This window comes from Bombus fervidus, chromosome 6 (genome assembly GCF_041682495.2).
Source record: "Bombus fervidus isolate BK054 chromosome 6, iyBomFerv1, whole genome shotgun sequence".
NCBI classification, from domain to species: domain Eukaryota; kingdom Metazoa; phylum Arthropoda; class Insecta; order Hymenoptera; family Apidae; genus Bombus; species Bombus fervidus.
Window position 1 is genome coordinate 6,992,805 of NC_091522.1, and position 19,000 is coordinate 7,011,804.

The 19,000-nt window shown below is 39.2% G+C and overlaps 1 protein-coding gene and 1 long non-coding RNA gene across 10 annotated transcripts in view; one reads left to right on the plus strand and one right to left on the minus strand.

Moving 5' to 3' along the window:
- The window catches only part of LOC139988064 (probable nuclear hormone receptor HR3), a 136,331-nt gene that overhangs the window by 107,286 nt on the left and 10,045 nt on the right, over nt 1–19,000 (minus strand). For 6 of the 9 annotated variants that reach the window (XR_011800019.1, XR_011800020.1, XR_011800018.1 and 3 more), the window contains exon 1: nt 7,122–11,083. The exons of 1 other annotated variant lie outside the window; for it this stretch is intronic. Coding sequence is in view for 5 of the 8 variants with exons in the window: in XM_072005020.1 (XP_071861121.1) it covers nt 7,122–7,374 (253 nt within the window). In the remaining 3 variants the exon portion in view is untranslated. Of the gene's footprint in view, nt 1–7,121; nt 11,084–19,000 lie in introns of those variants that run through there. 2 more of the 9 variants (XM_072005021.1, XM_072005010.1) reach the window with 1 other exon arrangement.
- On the plus strand, nt 11,300–18,645 carry LOC139988074 (uncharacterized). Its single transcript, XR_011800021.1, has 5 exons — nt 11,300–11,548; nt 11,645–12,986; nt 13,504–13,649; nt 13,748–17,275; nt 17,911–18,645. It is a non-coding gene; the product is annotated as an uncharacterized lncRNA (long non-coding RNA).

Here is a 19,000-nt window from a genome sequence, read left to right on the forward strand (position 1 = left end):
GATATGATTACGAATTCCTGCACGAGATAAATGTAGCGAAAAGAAAAAAGAAATTTATATGCAAAGAAGCTCTTTCAGAGTAGACCGCTCGATTGAATGTAACTGAACTGTAAACAGGTCTGATACACGAAAGTGCACTCTACTTTGCCAGAATTTCCTTTCCTCTTGGCGGCTTCCATCTGTTTACGTCTATTTACCAAACTAGGCTTGAATTGCTCGACGTACTACTTGCCCGCTCGTTTGATGTGTCCCGAAGGAAATCGCGAGACACTATGAACTAACCCTTGATATAAAGTATAACTTGGAAATATCTCCTTGTCGTCGAACTTCGGTTCAGCAACGTTTTTGTAGTTCAAACTTTGGGACAATCGAATTTCTCTGATCCGCGTTATTTTTTTCAATAAATACAATAAACGAAATTTCGTTGAATTATACATAGCAGCCTCATTCGTTATTTGAATTTTAATTATCAATAGCACAAACTTTGAAAAATAAATACACCACACAAATAATTCAATTCGTCGCTCAGTAACCGAGCTATAAAAAATTCTAAAGATAAAGTTTCCTGGATTAAAATGCATTGCATATTCAATATCATCCACTAGACTTTTATTGATCGCTCAACTTCCATAGCACAGTTACCTCTAAAAATACTAATTGCTTCGTTTCAACAAATAACTCCATACAATCACGGATTTCTCCTACGAAACAAATATCGGCCAATTAAAATCTCTCTGAAATTAACCGCATCGTCCAACAGTAGTCGAAAAAGAAAATATTCAGGGGAATCCTACCAAAAATTCACACGATGAATGCGACGACTGTGTATATTAATTCTATCATACCCTTTAACACTTTGTGTAATAGATGTTAGAAATTGATAAACGTACTAACATCGGCGGAATATGTAACGTACATTTGCTTGGTGTGTGGCTGACACGAACGGTTAATGGCAAACTGCCTGACCCCGTAACCCTCAGACCTAACAGATATACTAGTGTGATTAATGTCTGGACGCGTTACTTCGAAGTTTCCCTTTTCCGTAAAACCGGTGCACTAGGTACACGTGTATGATATGATCGTAACGTAATATCGTGCGACATTAATCAGTTCATAGCAACAATTTCGTTCGTCGTCCTCAACCTTTTCGCTCAACGAACAAACTCTTTGTCTCGCAATTATTAATCGTATCACAAGATTCCAGATGAAAAGGAAATTTAATGTGTAAGATCTAAATTTGTTCGTGTTGTTAGATCGTATTTATAGAAGCGACGATGATTATTTTCGCGTGTTTCATGGAAACACGGGAATAACTGTTCCGATGTTTACCTCGTTCTTTGCGAAGGGGTTAATGAAGAGAAATATTCTTTTTCTTTGGTTGCATTTTATTTGCATGGTGTCTTTGCCTTGCAGAAATTACTTTTCACGGTGTAAAAAATACAAGATGTTTGGGAATATCCGTGGAATCTCCTTTCATCCTTCCAATTTGAAAGCCATCTCGCGGAGGCGTTTATCGACCCAGCGATAATGACGCTAAACCGCACAAATTGATGTTAATTCGACCTTTGGAACGATGAGATTTTAAAACTTGGGAACAACAGACACCGGTATTCCCTTTCTTTCGCTATAAAGAATGTTTAAAACACGCGATATTTCGATCGATTCTGATAAATGAATATATTAGATTGCATTTTACAATTTTGCAACATTCAATAACGATTTTCGTTTATGCATAGTTTTATTAAAAAACAGTCTTCTATCAATCCTTCAATGATGTTTAAAGCAACTATCTTTTCCCTTTTTTAAGGCGCAGTATAAATTTTTTAATATAAATATAAATTTGTCAAAACTGTCATCGAAATGGCGAGAACATGAATCAATAAATTTAGCGAAATTGCGATCAAGAAAGATATATCAATAAAAATGATTCTTACTTTGATTACAAAATTTCATTACTAAAATAACAGAGTTAAGTAATGAAATAAGGAATCGATATAAAGTATGCTCAAAACAGTTCAGGCATAATTCCTAAGCAGAACGCTTAAAAAAACGTGCAATGCACAAAACATCAAGCCGGTCGATTATCGTATATCGATGGTATGTACGGAACACGTGCGGTAAATAGCAAAGTGCCTGACCTCGTAACCTGTAGATCTTAGAGATGTGCCTCGTTATTTCAGCATGATACATGAACAGGTAGCCCAACGTAAGAACGCTTAACAATAAGGATAAACTCTTCAAAAACGTAGAAGGACCTTAACCTACGGTAAGATAAGTGAAATGATCTATTAAGTAAAACAAAGTCGCACGCTTTACATAACGACAATAATCGAGTTGTGACAATTAAACGCGACACATGTTAGATAATTATTCGTGATCACGGACAAGGATTAATTACCTTGTTAAATGATATTCGAGCACGATTGGTGAGTATGAGCGGTAAGCAATGAAATCGTTGACCTAGTAACATTTGCGAATACCTCTCCGATCGAAAAATAGATGTTTTCGATTCTGGACAATGAACAACGTCGAATATCGCTATTCGACTTCCGTCGGAATAACGGTAAAAATAATTCTAGAAACGAATTGTCGTAGAAAAAATATTCTTTACGGAAATGTCTCCGGTTTTCCGGAGGATCCGCGACAAATTTTGTTTGCCTTGGCCAAAAACACAAAGGGATGAAAAAATACACTTTGATGAAAAATAACAATAATAAAAGTCAGAAGGACCTACAAAATTCGTATTAAATCGAGGATGAAACCTTCGGAAGCCAGAGTGAACGCAAGGATGGAATGTGCGAGTGTAAAAATAAACGAGCGATGGGTCGTTAATGCAACGGTACAAACCGCTAACAAGACGTGCTCGCGTGGATTCGGCGTAAGGCAAATATAACCGACGAAGGATACGCCTCTAAACGCCTATGAATGGTTAATGAACAGGGAATATTACAACAAATATTGCCTCGTAAAGTTTCCCATGGTACCGGACATGAGCTACAAACGGCAAAGTGCCTGGCCTCCTAACCTCTAGACCCGGCGCGAGATGTACCTTGAGAAATGGCTGCTCGCGTGAGCATCGATTCATTCGAAGTCTTCCTTTTTCCGTTATGCGTAATACGCGTGCATGACGCCGCGCGCTTCACCGCGGTCCGGGACGAAGGCGATTAAAACGGCGCTTTTAACGCGCGAAAGCTTTGGCTGCGCGCAGCAGTCATCGTAATATCGTAATAATAAGGCGGTTAAAAAATTGCCCGGTTAACTGTGATTCTAGCACCCGCTTGCGGCTGCCTCCGCGCACCTTCGCCACAACCGGTCCCATTATCTTGCCGAACCGAGTCTCAATGTATTCGCCATTGAACGACCGGCGTGTTACGATAACAGACCCGTCGACGCACTGCCACAGTACTGTTAAGTAATATTTCGTGTCAGCGATTGGGTTGACTGGCAGGAAGACAATGGACAATAATTTATGATTGTACGAATATATTCTTGATTGGTTGGTATTTTTGGAGTGTTAATATGCTTCGCTTGCACGTTGACACTGATAGAAGACTGTTTTATTTTTGTTACTGTGAAATGTCCTTTTCAAATTAACCTGTTCGTTTCCATAGTAATTTAATAAACCAGTAAGAACAATATAACTGAGCAGCGTATGTATTGAGCAAGTTCTGGAGCGTTGTCTAAGGTTCCTTTTATTACTTTATATCACAGCTTTAGTTCCAAATCTAATACATATGTTTTAACTCTTATTTAGTGCAATGACGATTAGGTGACTCATAACTGTTTGGATTATCTCGTGTAATTTTGGAGGGGTGATTTTTATCTTTTCCTTTGCACGATAATGCTCATTGATTACCTATACTTGTCAATTAAGGTATATAATGCAAATTGATATCAGATATGTTGACATTTCTGTATATTATTACTAGATTCAAAAGTTGCATTTGCATGAAAAAATAACAAACTACATAAACAAGATTAGCATGAAAAAGAGACACGCGAATGGTTAAGTAAGTAAAAATATATTGCAATACGCCTTAAGTTTCAAAATCATCCTCCACTGTATTTAACTTTCAATAAAATCCCAATAATTCTTCCTCCAGACTTTCCGCGACCCCTCGATTCACCGTTGTAAAGTTTCAGCAATGCTCGATGGAAACGTAAAGCGTAAAAACAACAGCGATATCGCGCGCGATACTGCACCGCGGCAACAGCGGTTACCCATAAGCCGTAACAATGAATCAAGCTAATGTAGACGGAACTGGTTGGTTTGCGGGAGAAGAAGTCGACGACGGCGACAACGTCTGCTAGATATAAAGAAAAAGGAGCAACCGATCGATTGTAAATCAGTGGCAAATCCTGCCGGCAGAGGGATCGCAATTTTTCCACGGTTCGACGAATTCGCGCCGCTTCGTCCCGGGGCAAACGTTTTCCTTCCACTCGAACGAGCCGCGTGTTTCAAAGAGAACGGTGAGACAGCACGTGGTGGGTACTCGCGGATCACCGAAGTAACGGTGTCCGGTAACCGCGTCAGAGCCGGTGCTAGCGGTACTCGAAAGCGTTCCGTTACTCGACCGACAGATCCGCTAACGCGACTCGCGCTCTCTCCTTCCCGCCGCTAGCCATTCTCTGCCCCTTTCTCTCCCCGCCGTGGGATGAGAAGCGTGCACGAAAAGCGCCGGCATATCGGGCCGCTCCGTCTCGCTGTACAATCCGCGACGAGTAATGGCCCTTCATTACGTGGCCAAAGCGAACAACCGACCTCGACCATCTCTTTCCTCTCTGTAGCTAACTCAACTTTGATTTATACCCACTGCCACGTGGACCTTGCCCCTCTCGTATCAACAGTCTTTTTATATTAACGGACGCTTTCTTCTTTTACTTTGGTGCTTGGAATTTGGACGTTATTACATTGAGGAAGATATGGAAGTTTAACATGTTCAATTGAGGTACTTGTATAATACGATGAGGCCAGGATATGGCGAAGTCGCAATTATGGATATTGAAGCATTTATGGAGAATTTAAATGTGTACAGATATTTATACAAGGCATTCAATGTAAGGTATTTGTTATAATATTCAAGGGACAAATGCCTGTTCAGAGTGCATTTTTTAACTGTGTCCGTAAAAATAAGAATTTAGAAACGGAAGAGTTCCTTTTGCAAAATATGATAACAAATATTTATATCAGAATTTTTCTCTCTTCCTAAATACAGGGAATGGTGATTAATATTTACGATCCATCTTCTTGTTAGAAAAATTTCAGTATTAGAATATTTCTTTAAATTACAAATTTTATCAATGAACACCATCTTCCTTTGAGTGGTTGCCACTATTCGATAGTTTAATTTACAATCTCGTCTATGCCTTGGCCCGTAAGCCAATATACCGTTGATCGTAGATGAAATCTAATGGTTTGATAGAAGTTTCGACGCTGACTTAGCCATTCGATATGGTAATAGCGGATTCTGAACGTTCCTGATCCTGTGAGGAGTGGCTCTGGCTGCGTGAACAGCATTCGGCTATGCGAACTAAAGAACGATTCAGACTGGCGTAGTTCGTTATTAGTTATCGCAAAATGTTCACGTTGCGATGGCATCACCGATATGGATGGTTGCTAGACAGGTTTCATTTTTCTGTTACGTTTCCGTGTACAGACAGACGGACTGTTTGCCTAAGAAGTTTATCATCTGATTGGATCGAAGATGGATCGATGATTTCGTTAATAGAAAAATGACGCAGTTGTGATTTATGTCAGGAAGTGGAGTAGGTCCAAGCACAAATTTTTCTAATGTGTATATTTAGCAACTGATAGTTGCTAAACTGATAGTCTAAAGAAATAATTATAATGAAGCTGATTCAGCATCTAAATTAATAGAGGAACCTGATAGTTTTATATAAGGGAATCTTCAAATAGAAGAACATTTACATATAGAGATGTCTTAGAGTGATTATTTTATACTTATAAAAAAATAGATGCGTGAATGGTACAATACAGTGTACATACTAATTATATTCAAGACACTGAATAAATATCAGTGAAGATAATAAAGGATAAAATACCCATGTAGAAGTAACATTTTTACTATGCATGAACTTTTTAATATGGCAAATTGTGTAACTTCTGTCTACAGCTGAAACCATCTCAATACTATAAATTCTTTGAAGTGAGTATTATCTGGTTTTATTTCAATTTGAAGGTACGACAAATTCGTGCGTTACAGTTTAGCAACAAAAGCCGACTGATCGAATAAGCAAGGACGTAGAGTTACGTAATTCCCGAGCATACTTTTAATTACGAATTTGCCAAATTGAATTTCTTTCATGAAAATTTACGTAATATGATCGAGAAACTGCCTCGAGCCTCTTCGTACGTCTGAATCAATTGATTCAGTAATTACTTCACGATCATTTGACCGAGCCAAAATTAATTTCGTTAATTAAAATGAGACGCGGTATCGCAGGAGTTCAAAGCATTCCCCAGGAAACATTACGTGTTCGACATTGATCCGTTTTAGTTTGGCGATGCGCCATGTAATGGCCCTTCTATGTAGATATTATCGCGTTACAGTCAGAGCATTCTCGAATATCTGAAACTTTCACCTATATTTTATAATCAATGCCTTATAGTTGCCATTTAATCGATTCATTTAATTAATACACGATAATAAGAAGTATATTCTTGGATATTATCTTATATCGATATGGACTACTGCGTCCATTCAATGAGTGAAGAAACCTGCAAACTTCTTCCATTAGAGAAACCTCCACATGGCATCAGTTTGACTTTAAGAAAACAGAGACGATCAAGACACAAAGTAGTATGTATTTGTCTCGCTGAACCCATTCAACTTGCAAATGATCGCCAAGTTTCTATCTACTCCCTCGTCAATGATCCTTCTTAACAGTTCGTTAATGAAAAATTTAATCAAAACAGACTTAAAGCAACATCCAACGCTCGATGTTAATATTACAATAATATTACATCCTGCTTTCTTTACGAAAAAGATTCTAGAAAGGTGACAATCACACAAAGCAGGCGTTAAAAGTGTCCCTAATGCCTCTAATCGAATAAAAGCAATTTAAATTGAGATGCCCATAGATCTTAAATATAACCCTACCGGAAGATCTCCATCGTTTCCTATTCGTACCTGTGCCCGTGATCGGTGGAGACGCCAACTGCGAGCTGCTTATATCCGGCGGTTGTTGATTTTGTTGAGTTTGTTGCTGTTGTTGCTGCGAATTATTCCGTGCAGCTACCTGCACGGAACCCGGACTTGTCGCGCTTTCCGCCATTTTATCTTTTTCTTTTTTTTTCCTTACGTTCCTCCTTTTTTCGATTCGCGTTGCAACTTCTTTCCCTCTTTTTCGCATGCAGTTGCTCTTTAAACTTCCATTAACGACAGCCGCGACATTTTTTTGGCGTTCGAGGGGAGAAAAGCGTGATCCGAACGTGATCGGTTGTTACACTGTTCCCGTTTTCGCTCCGAGGCTCGGCGATTCGATGCGACGAGACGAGTAGATGCTGAACGTATTGGATCAGGCACGTCTCTATCTCGCTCCGCAGGTGGAAAATTGTTACCCTGACTCGTGCCTGCGCACAGCTCGCCGCTTCTGCTCGATTAACGAATTTCTTTACACTTTTCGATCATAGATGTATATATATATATATATCGTTTTTTGTAGTTTTCTCTTTACACGTTACAAGATAGTACTTCTTTTTTTACATATATCCTTTATTCATGTTATCTCGATAGAAGCCTTTTAACAACGCGTCCGTCCGTATGCTGCCTCTGGTATCTTCTCCTCTCTTATCCTGGTTTATTGCTGATGGACTTTCCCTCTCTTTCAGTCGTGTCTCCCTCGTTTTACGATCAGGCTATCGTTGTCAACGGCCTGAACCAGCACATTACGCTCTTACAAGGAGAAAATTCCTCGACGGTTGCCACGCAATCCCGTTTGACATCAGAGGACATTACGACGGCTTCGAATCGCGATTCAGATGCCATCTCTTCCGCGAACGAGATTAAAGATGCACTGTCAAGGACTGCCCCTGTGTACCGTTCGATCGATCGTACTGTCGACCCGGCAAAAGTTCGACGATTCGATTAGTTTGGCAAGCTAGTCAACGGTATACGTTAATTCTTCGTCGCATTCGTCGCATTCGTGCGATCGAATCAATGACGGCTGATACGTTAACGAGATCACTCCTGGTGTATCGAGAATGCAAGACATGGAAAAATAATCAGTATACGATCAATTTTTACTGACCTTCGTGTACTTTTCTCGTGTACAGTCGATCGTTATCATTCTATGCTTGTTGATCACGATTCGTTCTCTGGACGATGAGATGAGTAAAAAGGGGAATCTTTTAATCACGATAAATAAAACTTCATAAAAATTTCGAGAGGAAGAAATTCGAGTTGAAAGTATGTACGAATATCGTTCGTCGTTGAAAGAGTTTTTTTTTTTCTCTTCGATCAGTCGTCGATTTTTTTCAATCACTTGGATAAAGTTTTGTCTTCGAGCTATATCTTCAGTCCCCTTTGGAAAATGAAAGGGAACAAGGTGAAAAACTAGGAATTTCGGGCACACCCGAGAGAATAACAAGCGAAAAATCGCGAAAAATCAGGGAAGCTTATATGATACAACAATGTATATGTTTCTTCGTCGATCAGTCGAGAGAAGAGAATAATCTCGAGGCACTGTTTATCATATCGATCGCAAAACGTTGTCGACCTTCGTTACTTTGTAATGAAAGAGATCGACGTCGATCGTCTTTCACGATAAAGACGAAGGGAAAGGAAGTTAAAACAATTAGGTACGCGAGATAAATTTGAGAACAAGACACAGGGATTATAACAACGATTGCGTTACGTGTCCACGATCCACGTATTAATAATCAGTCAATCGAGAAAGGCATAAAATTTAGGCACTCTTCACCTTGTATCAACGATATCTTAATTCAGTTACTTGACTCGATCTACTAGACGATCCAATGAAACTAAAAAACCGCGAGAAACGATCGAGATTAATAATAATATACCCTGAACACGGTAATGTTGGCGATAAATGCTAAAAAAAAAGAAGTAAAAATCTCCAAAGCGGAGTAACGAATACGGGAAAGATAGAAAAAGGCAAAGGGAATAGAGAGTCTAGAAATTGTTACACCTAGAACGATCAGTCAAAAGTACCGATTGAAAATACTTAGGCACTCGTTTGTCCTTATATACGTTATGTACGTGTATTTACGTATTTGCGTTGTGTACATATGTACGTGTACCGTGTTGATATCGACCCTTTCGTATTCTCGAACATTACCCCTGTCAGGGGAAACACGAAATGGAATTACGAATACCCCGACGCGGCACGCCAACAAACGCAGGGGGAAAGCTGAAATAGGGTGGCGAGGAAAGAAAGACGGCTAGGGTAGTAGGAGTGGAACGGCGAGTCGATAGGTCAGTGGGTCTCGTTCAAAGAACGACTCTCTTCGATTCACCCGCGCGTTCGTACGCGCAGCTACGTCGCCCTCCTGCCTTCTAATGCCCACTTCCTCCACCGGTCGGTGTCCTCTGATGCGTCAATTTACCTAGTCGATTTGATATCTACTAGTAACAGCAACAGTAGAAAAAAGGAAAAAGAAATGTGGCGGCAGAAACAAGGTGGGGCAACGAGTCGATAGGTCAGTAGGTCTCGTTCAGAGAACTGTTCTTCGAGGGAGTTTCATCCAGTTCGCACTTTCAGTTTCAATGTTTCTGCTCGTTAATCTGGACGCACTAATTGCAAAACGTGCGTCGTAAGTTTTCTAATCTTCTTAAAGATATATACGCGTCACTAATAGGGATAAGACACAATTAACGACGTTGACTCACGAATTTTACCCGAATAAAAAAAAAAAAACACTTTGCACGAACGACTGTCAGGTCTGTTTTCTCGTAACTTATAGAAATAATGGCTTGTTGAGGGCTGTGTCCGTTGATAATGTTTAACAAAGGTTGGTGTTTGGACGCGAACCTTAACACTTTTTTGGGGTTGCTGATTCAAATCTCAAGGAACGAGGTGCACGCGTTTATGTGCGACCTTCGCCACGACTAATTCGGTAGCTACGGTCTTCGGTCGATATTCTGTTAACAACCAGCTTCGTCGTTCAACATGACGTCGTGCAACGTAGCGAAACAATTTGATTCCCACGTTCGCGTTTCCTGTTCCTTCACATTTCGCCTCGTCCCGATCGTCCACTCTTCGATCGATTTCCTTCATCGGACTAACGTCCCGCGGAGCAAACCACCAATTATCGTTATTTCAACAACTACTATAATATCACGTAATTTCAATAGTTCTTTGAGTAACACGATAACACGATAGACGATATCAGTCTCAGTTGTAAAATGCGACGAAAGTTCAGTCATCGACTAGACGACGTTTTCCAAGCTTCAAGTATTCACACGAGGGAGCACTGCGAAGGACCATCGCATGCTCGAGCGATGTTTCCTTAATCATTGTCCAATCTCTCGAATCTCGATGAAGGTACCACGACTCACGATCCATCTGATTTCCATAATTTTTAATATCACACGATAGATTTAGTGTCAAGCTCTGCTTCGAGGTGAATTTTGGCCAAGGATCACAATACTCGTACACAGAAAACGAGTCAGACCGCCAGTCGGATCTACTTGGCCTCGTGGGCTTTACGTCATTGTCGTCTCCGTCATCCTGGCTCGCTGGTACGTGACCGTTCGTCCCTTCGATTCTGGCAGGAACACAACACGGTACCACGAAAACAACACTTGTAAGAGAACCCACGTCGCAGCTGTCGCGCGTAGATCGCGTCACGAACGGGATCACCTTCGGATGTTTCGAAAAAAAGCTCGTGGTGATGTCGTTTCAGAGCTGAACGTCTCGTTTCGGCTATGCACTTCACGGAGAACCAGTGGCACGAGCTTAAAGCGACCGTCAGCAGATGGCAGCCAATGTTGAGCCACCGTTCACTACCACCCCGCCCGGATAACACTGATTCATATATCCATTTCCCTCGTAACTGATTGTCCCTCTTGTCAACATCCCTCGTCAACTGATCCGGCCACCGCTCTAATGTACCAACGTCTCACACTTTCTTCCCGTGTTTCACAACAATTTCTATGGGGTCACATCGCTAATAGAAATTACCCGAAATATATCGAAATGTTCTATCTCCGAGGCCTGTGTAAGAGGGAGAGTTTCATTGGTTCAACACGATTCAGGGATGAGACGCGCACGCGCCACCACTGCGCGCTCTGGCTAGTATTCGTTCGATCCGTTACCAGCTTGTATTCTTCGGTCAGATAGATTCTTCCGTCTTCGAGGCGATAAAGTTACACTTGTATCTCGTATCGTTCCTTCCATTTATGAAGATAATCTAAGTTAATTTTGAGGAATTCTGTTCGATATTCTTCGTTCTTCGAGTGGCGAGGTTGGTTTCTAGTAATTTTACGGGTATAAAATGAAATTCGACGAGAGAGTTGAAAAGAAACGGGTTGTCTCTCGATACGAAGGGTCGTGCCCCTTTAAGGTGAGATTGCCTCTACGATAATATATTTGTCCTAGCCTCGTGTGTGTTTTTTCGTTCCATTCGGATTGATTCGATGTTCTGGTGGTGGTGTTACAGGTTGCTTAGTTTGTACGTTTCGTGAAACGAATGGAAAAGTACGCGCGACAACGATAGAGAACCTATTTCTAATCCTAACGACAGTTCTGGCTAATTCCATATCATAATCAACGTGACGACGGGTGAAACAATAGAGAAACTACTTCAAATTTTTAAAAATGTTCCATTAAAGTCGTACCACGATCAGTATGACAGTGACAGAAGCTTGCTTCAAATCCTAAAAAAAGTATTAGTCAATGTCACGCCTTGATTACTATGATCACGACAGAAAATTAATTTAGGAACCTAACGAAACTATTAATCAATGTCATTCGTTCATTAGAGCGAGAATAACGCGTAACAATAATAGAAATGTTACTTCCAATCCTAAAAATTATAAAATATTAGCCACAGTAAATTCTTTATAGAAAGCATTGCATTCGTTTTTTCTTTCACGATGGAATTTCTTGAAAGTAATTTCCATCGGAAGCCATCGATCGTAACGTCGTAACTGAAATTCGTGTCGACGGCAGCTTTATTATCGGTTACAATTATTTGCACGTAACGCGCGTGCAACGACGCTCATATTCCGTGTTTCATCGTCTCCGTGCCATTGAATTTATCGCTACCGTTATACACCTTTCGACTGGATCCCCGCCTCTCGTCGTGTCCGTTTGAGTTAAAGCGCCGCTCGAACCGAGTACAAGCGAAGACTACACCGAACACTCTCCTCGCTCTCTTCGGGCTCAACACGAGCCGCTGCATTTTCAGAACGGTACTCCTAACTGTATCTTACATACGTATACATGTACATGTGTATATACGTCTGTTTCTACTCACCTGTCGGCATCGCGACCAAGCACCCGCGCATACCGATCGGAGAACAAGGGAAAACGACCGCGTCGATGACCCTAGACGAGATGACGAATTCTTTGAATAAAACTTATCCATCGGTTCCCATGGAATTCGAGGGAACCAAGCGAATCTTTAATTCACACGTCTTCATACGTTGTATAGATATTGGAACACGATTCTTAACACCTGGATTATTGACAACTAAGGTGTAAAGTTTGTATCAAAAAAATTAAAATTGAAGGTTTACGAAGAAGATAAAGTTTTATCCATGTTTTTCTATAAAAGTATTATTCAAATCTTCAAAGCTTGCATCGTTATAAATATGCGAAATTTCCATGAAAAATGATAAACTATACTCTGGTAGATCTAGTACTAAATTCATATGTTATGACGTTATGAATTTGATAATGTTCTTGAAAACCATCTTATCTTTTTTGCATATGCGATTCGACGATTGGAACCTCATTGTTGGAGAGATTTGATGAATCACAAGTTACAAGCTAGCAGTGTGAGTAAATTAAATTTCCAAAGTCAATTTTATACCTCATAAATTTCGTATTTAATGAATTTTAGCGAATTTTAAGAACCCTTTATGGAATACAGGGTACCTCGTAATTTCTTAATATCATTTGTTCCCTAATTATTGTGTCTATCCCTATTATTAACTAATAAATTTTGACTTTCGCAAAGTGCGATGAACTACATTTTCCACTCTCTCCCTCTCTCTTTATGTCTGCGTAAGTCATTTGATATGGAACCACGATCCTTATGTTCGTATCTAATGACACATAACATAAAATGCGATATTGTTTTGAAGACTACGCGATCTGGTGTAAAAGACTTAGTTATTTACCAGGCACAATGAACTCTATTTCCCAACATTCTCCTTCTTCTTCTCGTTATTTTACGCGGTACGTTATACGTTCTAGTTAAAGCGAATTGAATTTTCCGAGGCCTGATTCAGAAAATCTAAACCGTAGCTAGTCGATAAATATATTCTCCGTACAGTCGGAGCATCCTTTTAGGAATCCTTTGTGTGACCAAGATTTTCTCATTACGTCGACCCGGTACTAATTTATTCGTACACGATGGGCAATCACGGAGGAAACGGTTAGTCATCGTTCAACGATCCTTCGTTGAATGAGACGCGACGAGTCAGCTTTGAAGCAAGGTAGAAAACGTTGCATACAATTAAGGAACAATCGGGCATGCATTGAAATAACGATCGAAGATCAAGAGAGAACGGTTTGAACCGTTAATCGTTTTTAGAATCCCGCTTCAATGAGCTACACGAAGCGAAACACGGACCAGAAAGAAGCGTTGAAGGAGTGGAGAGAAAAAAGAACGAAAAAAAGAAGAAGAGAGAGGACATACGATGAAAGGAGGAGAAGTTCTCGGCTGGCTCGAGTCAAACAACGTGTAGCGGATCTTCTACGCGGGTATACACGTAAGTACGTACGTGCGGATCGCGTGTAGGGATACTCACGTAATGTAGGCCCGTTGCCGGAGATACCGTAAGACCTTGCTGTTACGTCACTAAAAGCCGCATGATTAGGAGAAAAAGGATACCGGCGAGAAGGGAGAGAAGGAAACGGAAATTCTGTCCTCGGGATGCGCACGCCGAGTGCCGCCTGTTCTTGGAAATTCATCGGTGCAATGTTTCCTTAGCCCTTCAAATCGTTTTTTTTCCTTTTTTTTTTTTAATTTTTCGTTGGCTTTTAACCTGTTAACCATAAGACGAGTTACTGGGAATATAAATTTCTCCGAATTGTACTCTATATTCAAAGACTCTCCAAGTTTTTTATTTATTGCTTTATTTGTATATTTTGAACTCCTTAATTATGAAGTAGAATATTATTAAATTAATTATAGAATTATAGATCAGCCTTATTTCATTTGTAAACAGTTTCTCCACGTTTCTAAATGTTAAAATGGTTAATAACGGAAATGTAATAAATCGTTTACTTGAAAAATTACAATTTATGATTGTTAAATGGATTGAAAATGGAAGAATTAAGTAGTAACTTTGAATAGATTCTTTTAGTAATTTTGAAATAAATGCGAGATTCTCTGTTTTTCGAGATGCAGTTTTCCAGATTTGTTGAGTTTTTCAGGCTTGAAAAATAATCCTATAATGCCAGACTAAGTGGAATCGGAGTCTTTTAATGGCTGCAAAATAGTCTCAATTAACAGAATTACAACAGAATGGTGGTTCCAGGCAGTTTGGGAGGTAGCATGCGGGAATCGAAAGTGATTATGCAGCTGTTCCACGCTGAAATATTTCTAAAATAAGATACGTATGTGTGAAGTTATAATTACGTGTCTGTAGAAGTTGCTTATAAATTTTGATGTGCGAAATGGGCTAAACGATCTTCAGTTGATCTCTTCGGTCAAACAAATCTAGCCATCCTAAACGAGACAATATGTCACTCTTATACGAACTCTCATACTTGCAAACTTTAATTTTACTCTCATTTTTTGTAATTCTGTACTATTTTTAACAAACATTCTTTTACCTGATACATTCTATGTGTTGATATTGTCAAATATTTACTTTATCATATCGCTATTTATCAATGTAAATAAATAGAATTTTCACGACATTTTCACGATGTAAGGGAAAGTTGATGAAAACATCTCCAAAAGAAGTTTAATTTCTTTCGACGAAACTGGCAAACGATGCGTCACGTGTTCGCCGGAGATTTCGTAAGAGCCGACGTTTATTTCGTCACGTAAGTACTTACGATGACTGCTGAGGCTTCACGTGAAATCATCAGCCCTTCGAAACTCCCCTCCCTCGTTTTCCTTCTCTTCCACGGAACCACCGTCACCGACACGGTCTGCGTCCACGTGTTTCTATCTGCGGTCAGTGCACCTTGCTGCACGAACCACGGCCATTTACCGACGGTCCACGTAACGCGACCGTGCTTAATAATCTTTTCTCCCAAGGATCGTCAACCTTGCCGATGGAGATGAAGAAAACGATAGGGAATAGGCGGGATCAAGAGGTTGATACTCCAAGTCCATGGGCCTTCTTCAGGGTGTCTAACCATCTGACAGAGTGATTAATCAAACTAAGCTTTCTTCCACGAGCGTTAGAGCGTGTTACATAATTTCCTATTAATTTGATAATTACAAGCTACCTCGCTTCCGAAATATGTAGCTCCATTAGATAATTTCAGAGAATATAATTAACCCCTTAATGCTCGAATTTCTTCTCTTTGCTTTTTCGTTTTTTTCTTTCTACTCTACCGGTAGAGAATGATTAACTATTTTATTGCAGAAAACCATTTATATGAAGAACAGGTGTGATATATGTATCTAATTAGAAGTTCATAAGTACATGAATCAAACAATATTTTTCGAAACGATGGACGATATTGCGTATGCCTTTCAAGAAGCTGATTTTTATTTAGTTTGAATTTTTCTAATGTTTATTTAAAAATCTTTAGATTGTAACATTACTAATCTGAAGTTCGTTGAGATACAATTTTCGATATGTATCTCACGTATCCCAACGAAACATAAGCTTAAATCTAAAAAATGCTTACGCACGAAATAAGCGATATAAAATAAACGTCTGCAACAATGCAATTGGAGACAGGAGGATGTACGTGAGCATGGATCGTTCATCATCCATCCAGTTTGATATCGCTCCGATGCAAATGTTCATTGGATTTTCGTGTCGATGACACGTGTTAATGGAACGTTTAGCTTGGTACACAATACGGAAGTGCAAAGTGCAGATGAAGTCGCTGAACTTGCACCTCCTCCTTCGTCATTCTTATAAAAAAAACGCTGACCTTTTGTCTTTAAAAATATTACCTCATATTCCTGGAGTCGTGTTTATATTTTCCGCGAAAAAATTCTGGATCTATTTTATTTCGAAAAAGGCCATTAAACTCTAAGAAAATATACTCCATTTGAATCCAAATTACGGTAGATTATAGCATATAACGTATTCTATTTTGCATCCATCTTTTAAAACTCCTATTTTTATCGGCGAATATTTGTATCTCTGTAAATACATCACTGATGATTCATCGCATATCATTTGAATATTGAGAATTTTCTTTTTCATATACAATGAATACAAAAAATATTTGCGAGTATCCTTCTTTTTTATCAGATTCTACACACTTCATTTTCATAGTATCAAATTTTGGTAATGTGAAATGAAAATACTAAATGATACCTAAAATTAACATGCTTGAACCTAATTAATATGTAAACGCTATAATAAATGATGCGGGAACGTTTTTTGTAACCATTGTAGAATTTAACTTATAAAATTTAGCATAAATTCTTATGAAGCATAAACCGTCAAAAATTGGACATTTCACGTATAACCTAATAATAAAATGGCAGTCTATATTTTCATTAACCTATTTTTCACATCTATAGGGAAATACAAGAATTCTGTAATTTGAAGTCCAATGACAGACAACCTACTTATGTCATCACCCTCTTAACCCAGTCCCCTTTTTTCACGCCTACCCTGTCTATGCTAAACGCAACAATTCCATTCTTACGTGTACTACTACGTCGTTCGCAAGTCGAGTGTGTCGATCAGTCTTGTCTACTCGCAGGTAAGCACGAATACCGGCAAGACCAGGAAGAACGTGGATGGTAAATAAGACGAAGGGAAAAGGTGGAGGCCCTAGGAAGACTCAAAGGTTCACGGCCGGGTGGTTGCTTTAAATCAGGCAGGGGAAGAGACATCACTCGCCACGTGGTGGCTCAAGGGTCATTGTCCTGCGGTCGAGCTTCGTCGAGGTGAATCGGCTTGAGAACCGGGTACTTGTTCAAAAGTTCCCGCTCCTTTCGGCGCTCTTTCAATGCTAGACTAGTCCGTGGACACTCGCTTTTGTTCGTTTACATTGCCATTTATAAACGTATTTCATGAAACGCAGCCGGTTTCGATGGACAAAGCGCAGATTCAACTCTTGTCTTTCTGTTTCACGTTACTGAGGAAGTTACTTTCCGATACCGAAGACAATCATTTTAATCTCGAATATATCGATTTGTTGTTAACTAACATTTGACTCTTTCATTCGCGGAAGAAATCATATATACACCTCTATGGTAAGATACATACAATCATTCACGAAAGTTTTCGTATACCATATAAATGATGTGTATGTGAAATATTTATTTACTGTTACATGAGTAACAGTAATATTTTCCCTAGTAAAATATGTTGAACACATAAGGAGAAAAGATTGTATCTTTTTAGCCTTATTATTTCAAGCTGTACATTATATTGCCCTTAAAGTAGCTCTTAATTAATCTTCTTATATATATATATAAATAAGTAAATTTGAAAAGAAGTTTGATGTTTTACAAACACCTTTTGTAACTGACTGTTCATATATATATAGTCATTTTTTCTCTCAGTAATGTAAATAACGTTGATAACGTAATTTTTCCAGAGAGTCTGCGCAGTAAAATGAAGCAAGAACCTACACACTATCTTTGAAAAATCCCCATTTCAACGAATATCTGTCACGTTTGTGATATGGAATTAAAAGAAAAATCTACGAAGCACTTTCTTCTCACTGAACCGTGAGATAAGCTAATCGTAACCGCTTCCAAATTCTAACGAAGAGTTAACTCTTGCTTTCGTAGTGGGAATTCCAAGAACTATACGCCGAATTCCTATCCAATTACGGCTGGTATTATTGGCAAGCTACGGATAGTGGAACAACGCGCGTAGAAAAAGCCAACGTGATTGTAAATTTTTTTACGAACGTGAGAGATAGAGAGGGCAGCGGGCTGTGAGTTTCGGCCCTGGCGAGGACGAACAAGCCGAACGAGCGAGCGAACGAGCGTGTAGCACCTGCGGTCGACGACCCTTGCGGTGCTATCGAATACCTGCCGACACGAAGCGACGATCCGCTCGTTTGCTCGCTCGCGATCGCCTCACTCTTTTGGTGGCCCGTTCAATACTTCGCTCGTGAAGTCGATTAAATCGGAGAAAAAAAGCATACACACATATTGAAGTTCGCGAAACGATCGTGCAGATCGATTGAAGACCACACGGGATAAACGCGATAAGTTCGTTTTTGTCTACTTCCTGATTTTTATGTTATTTCGTCGTTGCAACGAAGCATTTCAGTACAATATACTTGAAAGGCGGAACCGACTTATTACGTAACACTGGAATATATATGTAAATTTTATATATTAATAATATATATTAACTTTATATATTAATAATAAATATGTATATATATAAACTTTGTAACACGAATTATCGAACCAACTACAATTATTGGAAAAATGCAGTTATTGGAAAGATGCTTTGATAAAATTAATTCTGCCATTTATTCAAATAGGAACATAATTAGGAAGGCACAAATCCAATTAATACTTATATTATGACAATCGAATGTTTTAAACATCTTTTTGAAATATTCAAGAAGTTGAAGAAACTTAGTAGTAGCTCATCTCAAAAACTAATTATAAGACGGGATTAGTTGATAGTATCCTGTTCAGTTTTAAAATTGTTCTCCTATAAAA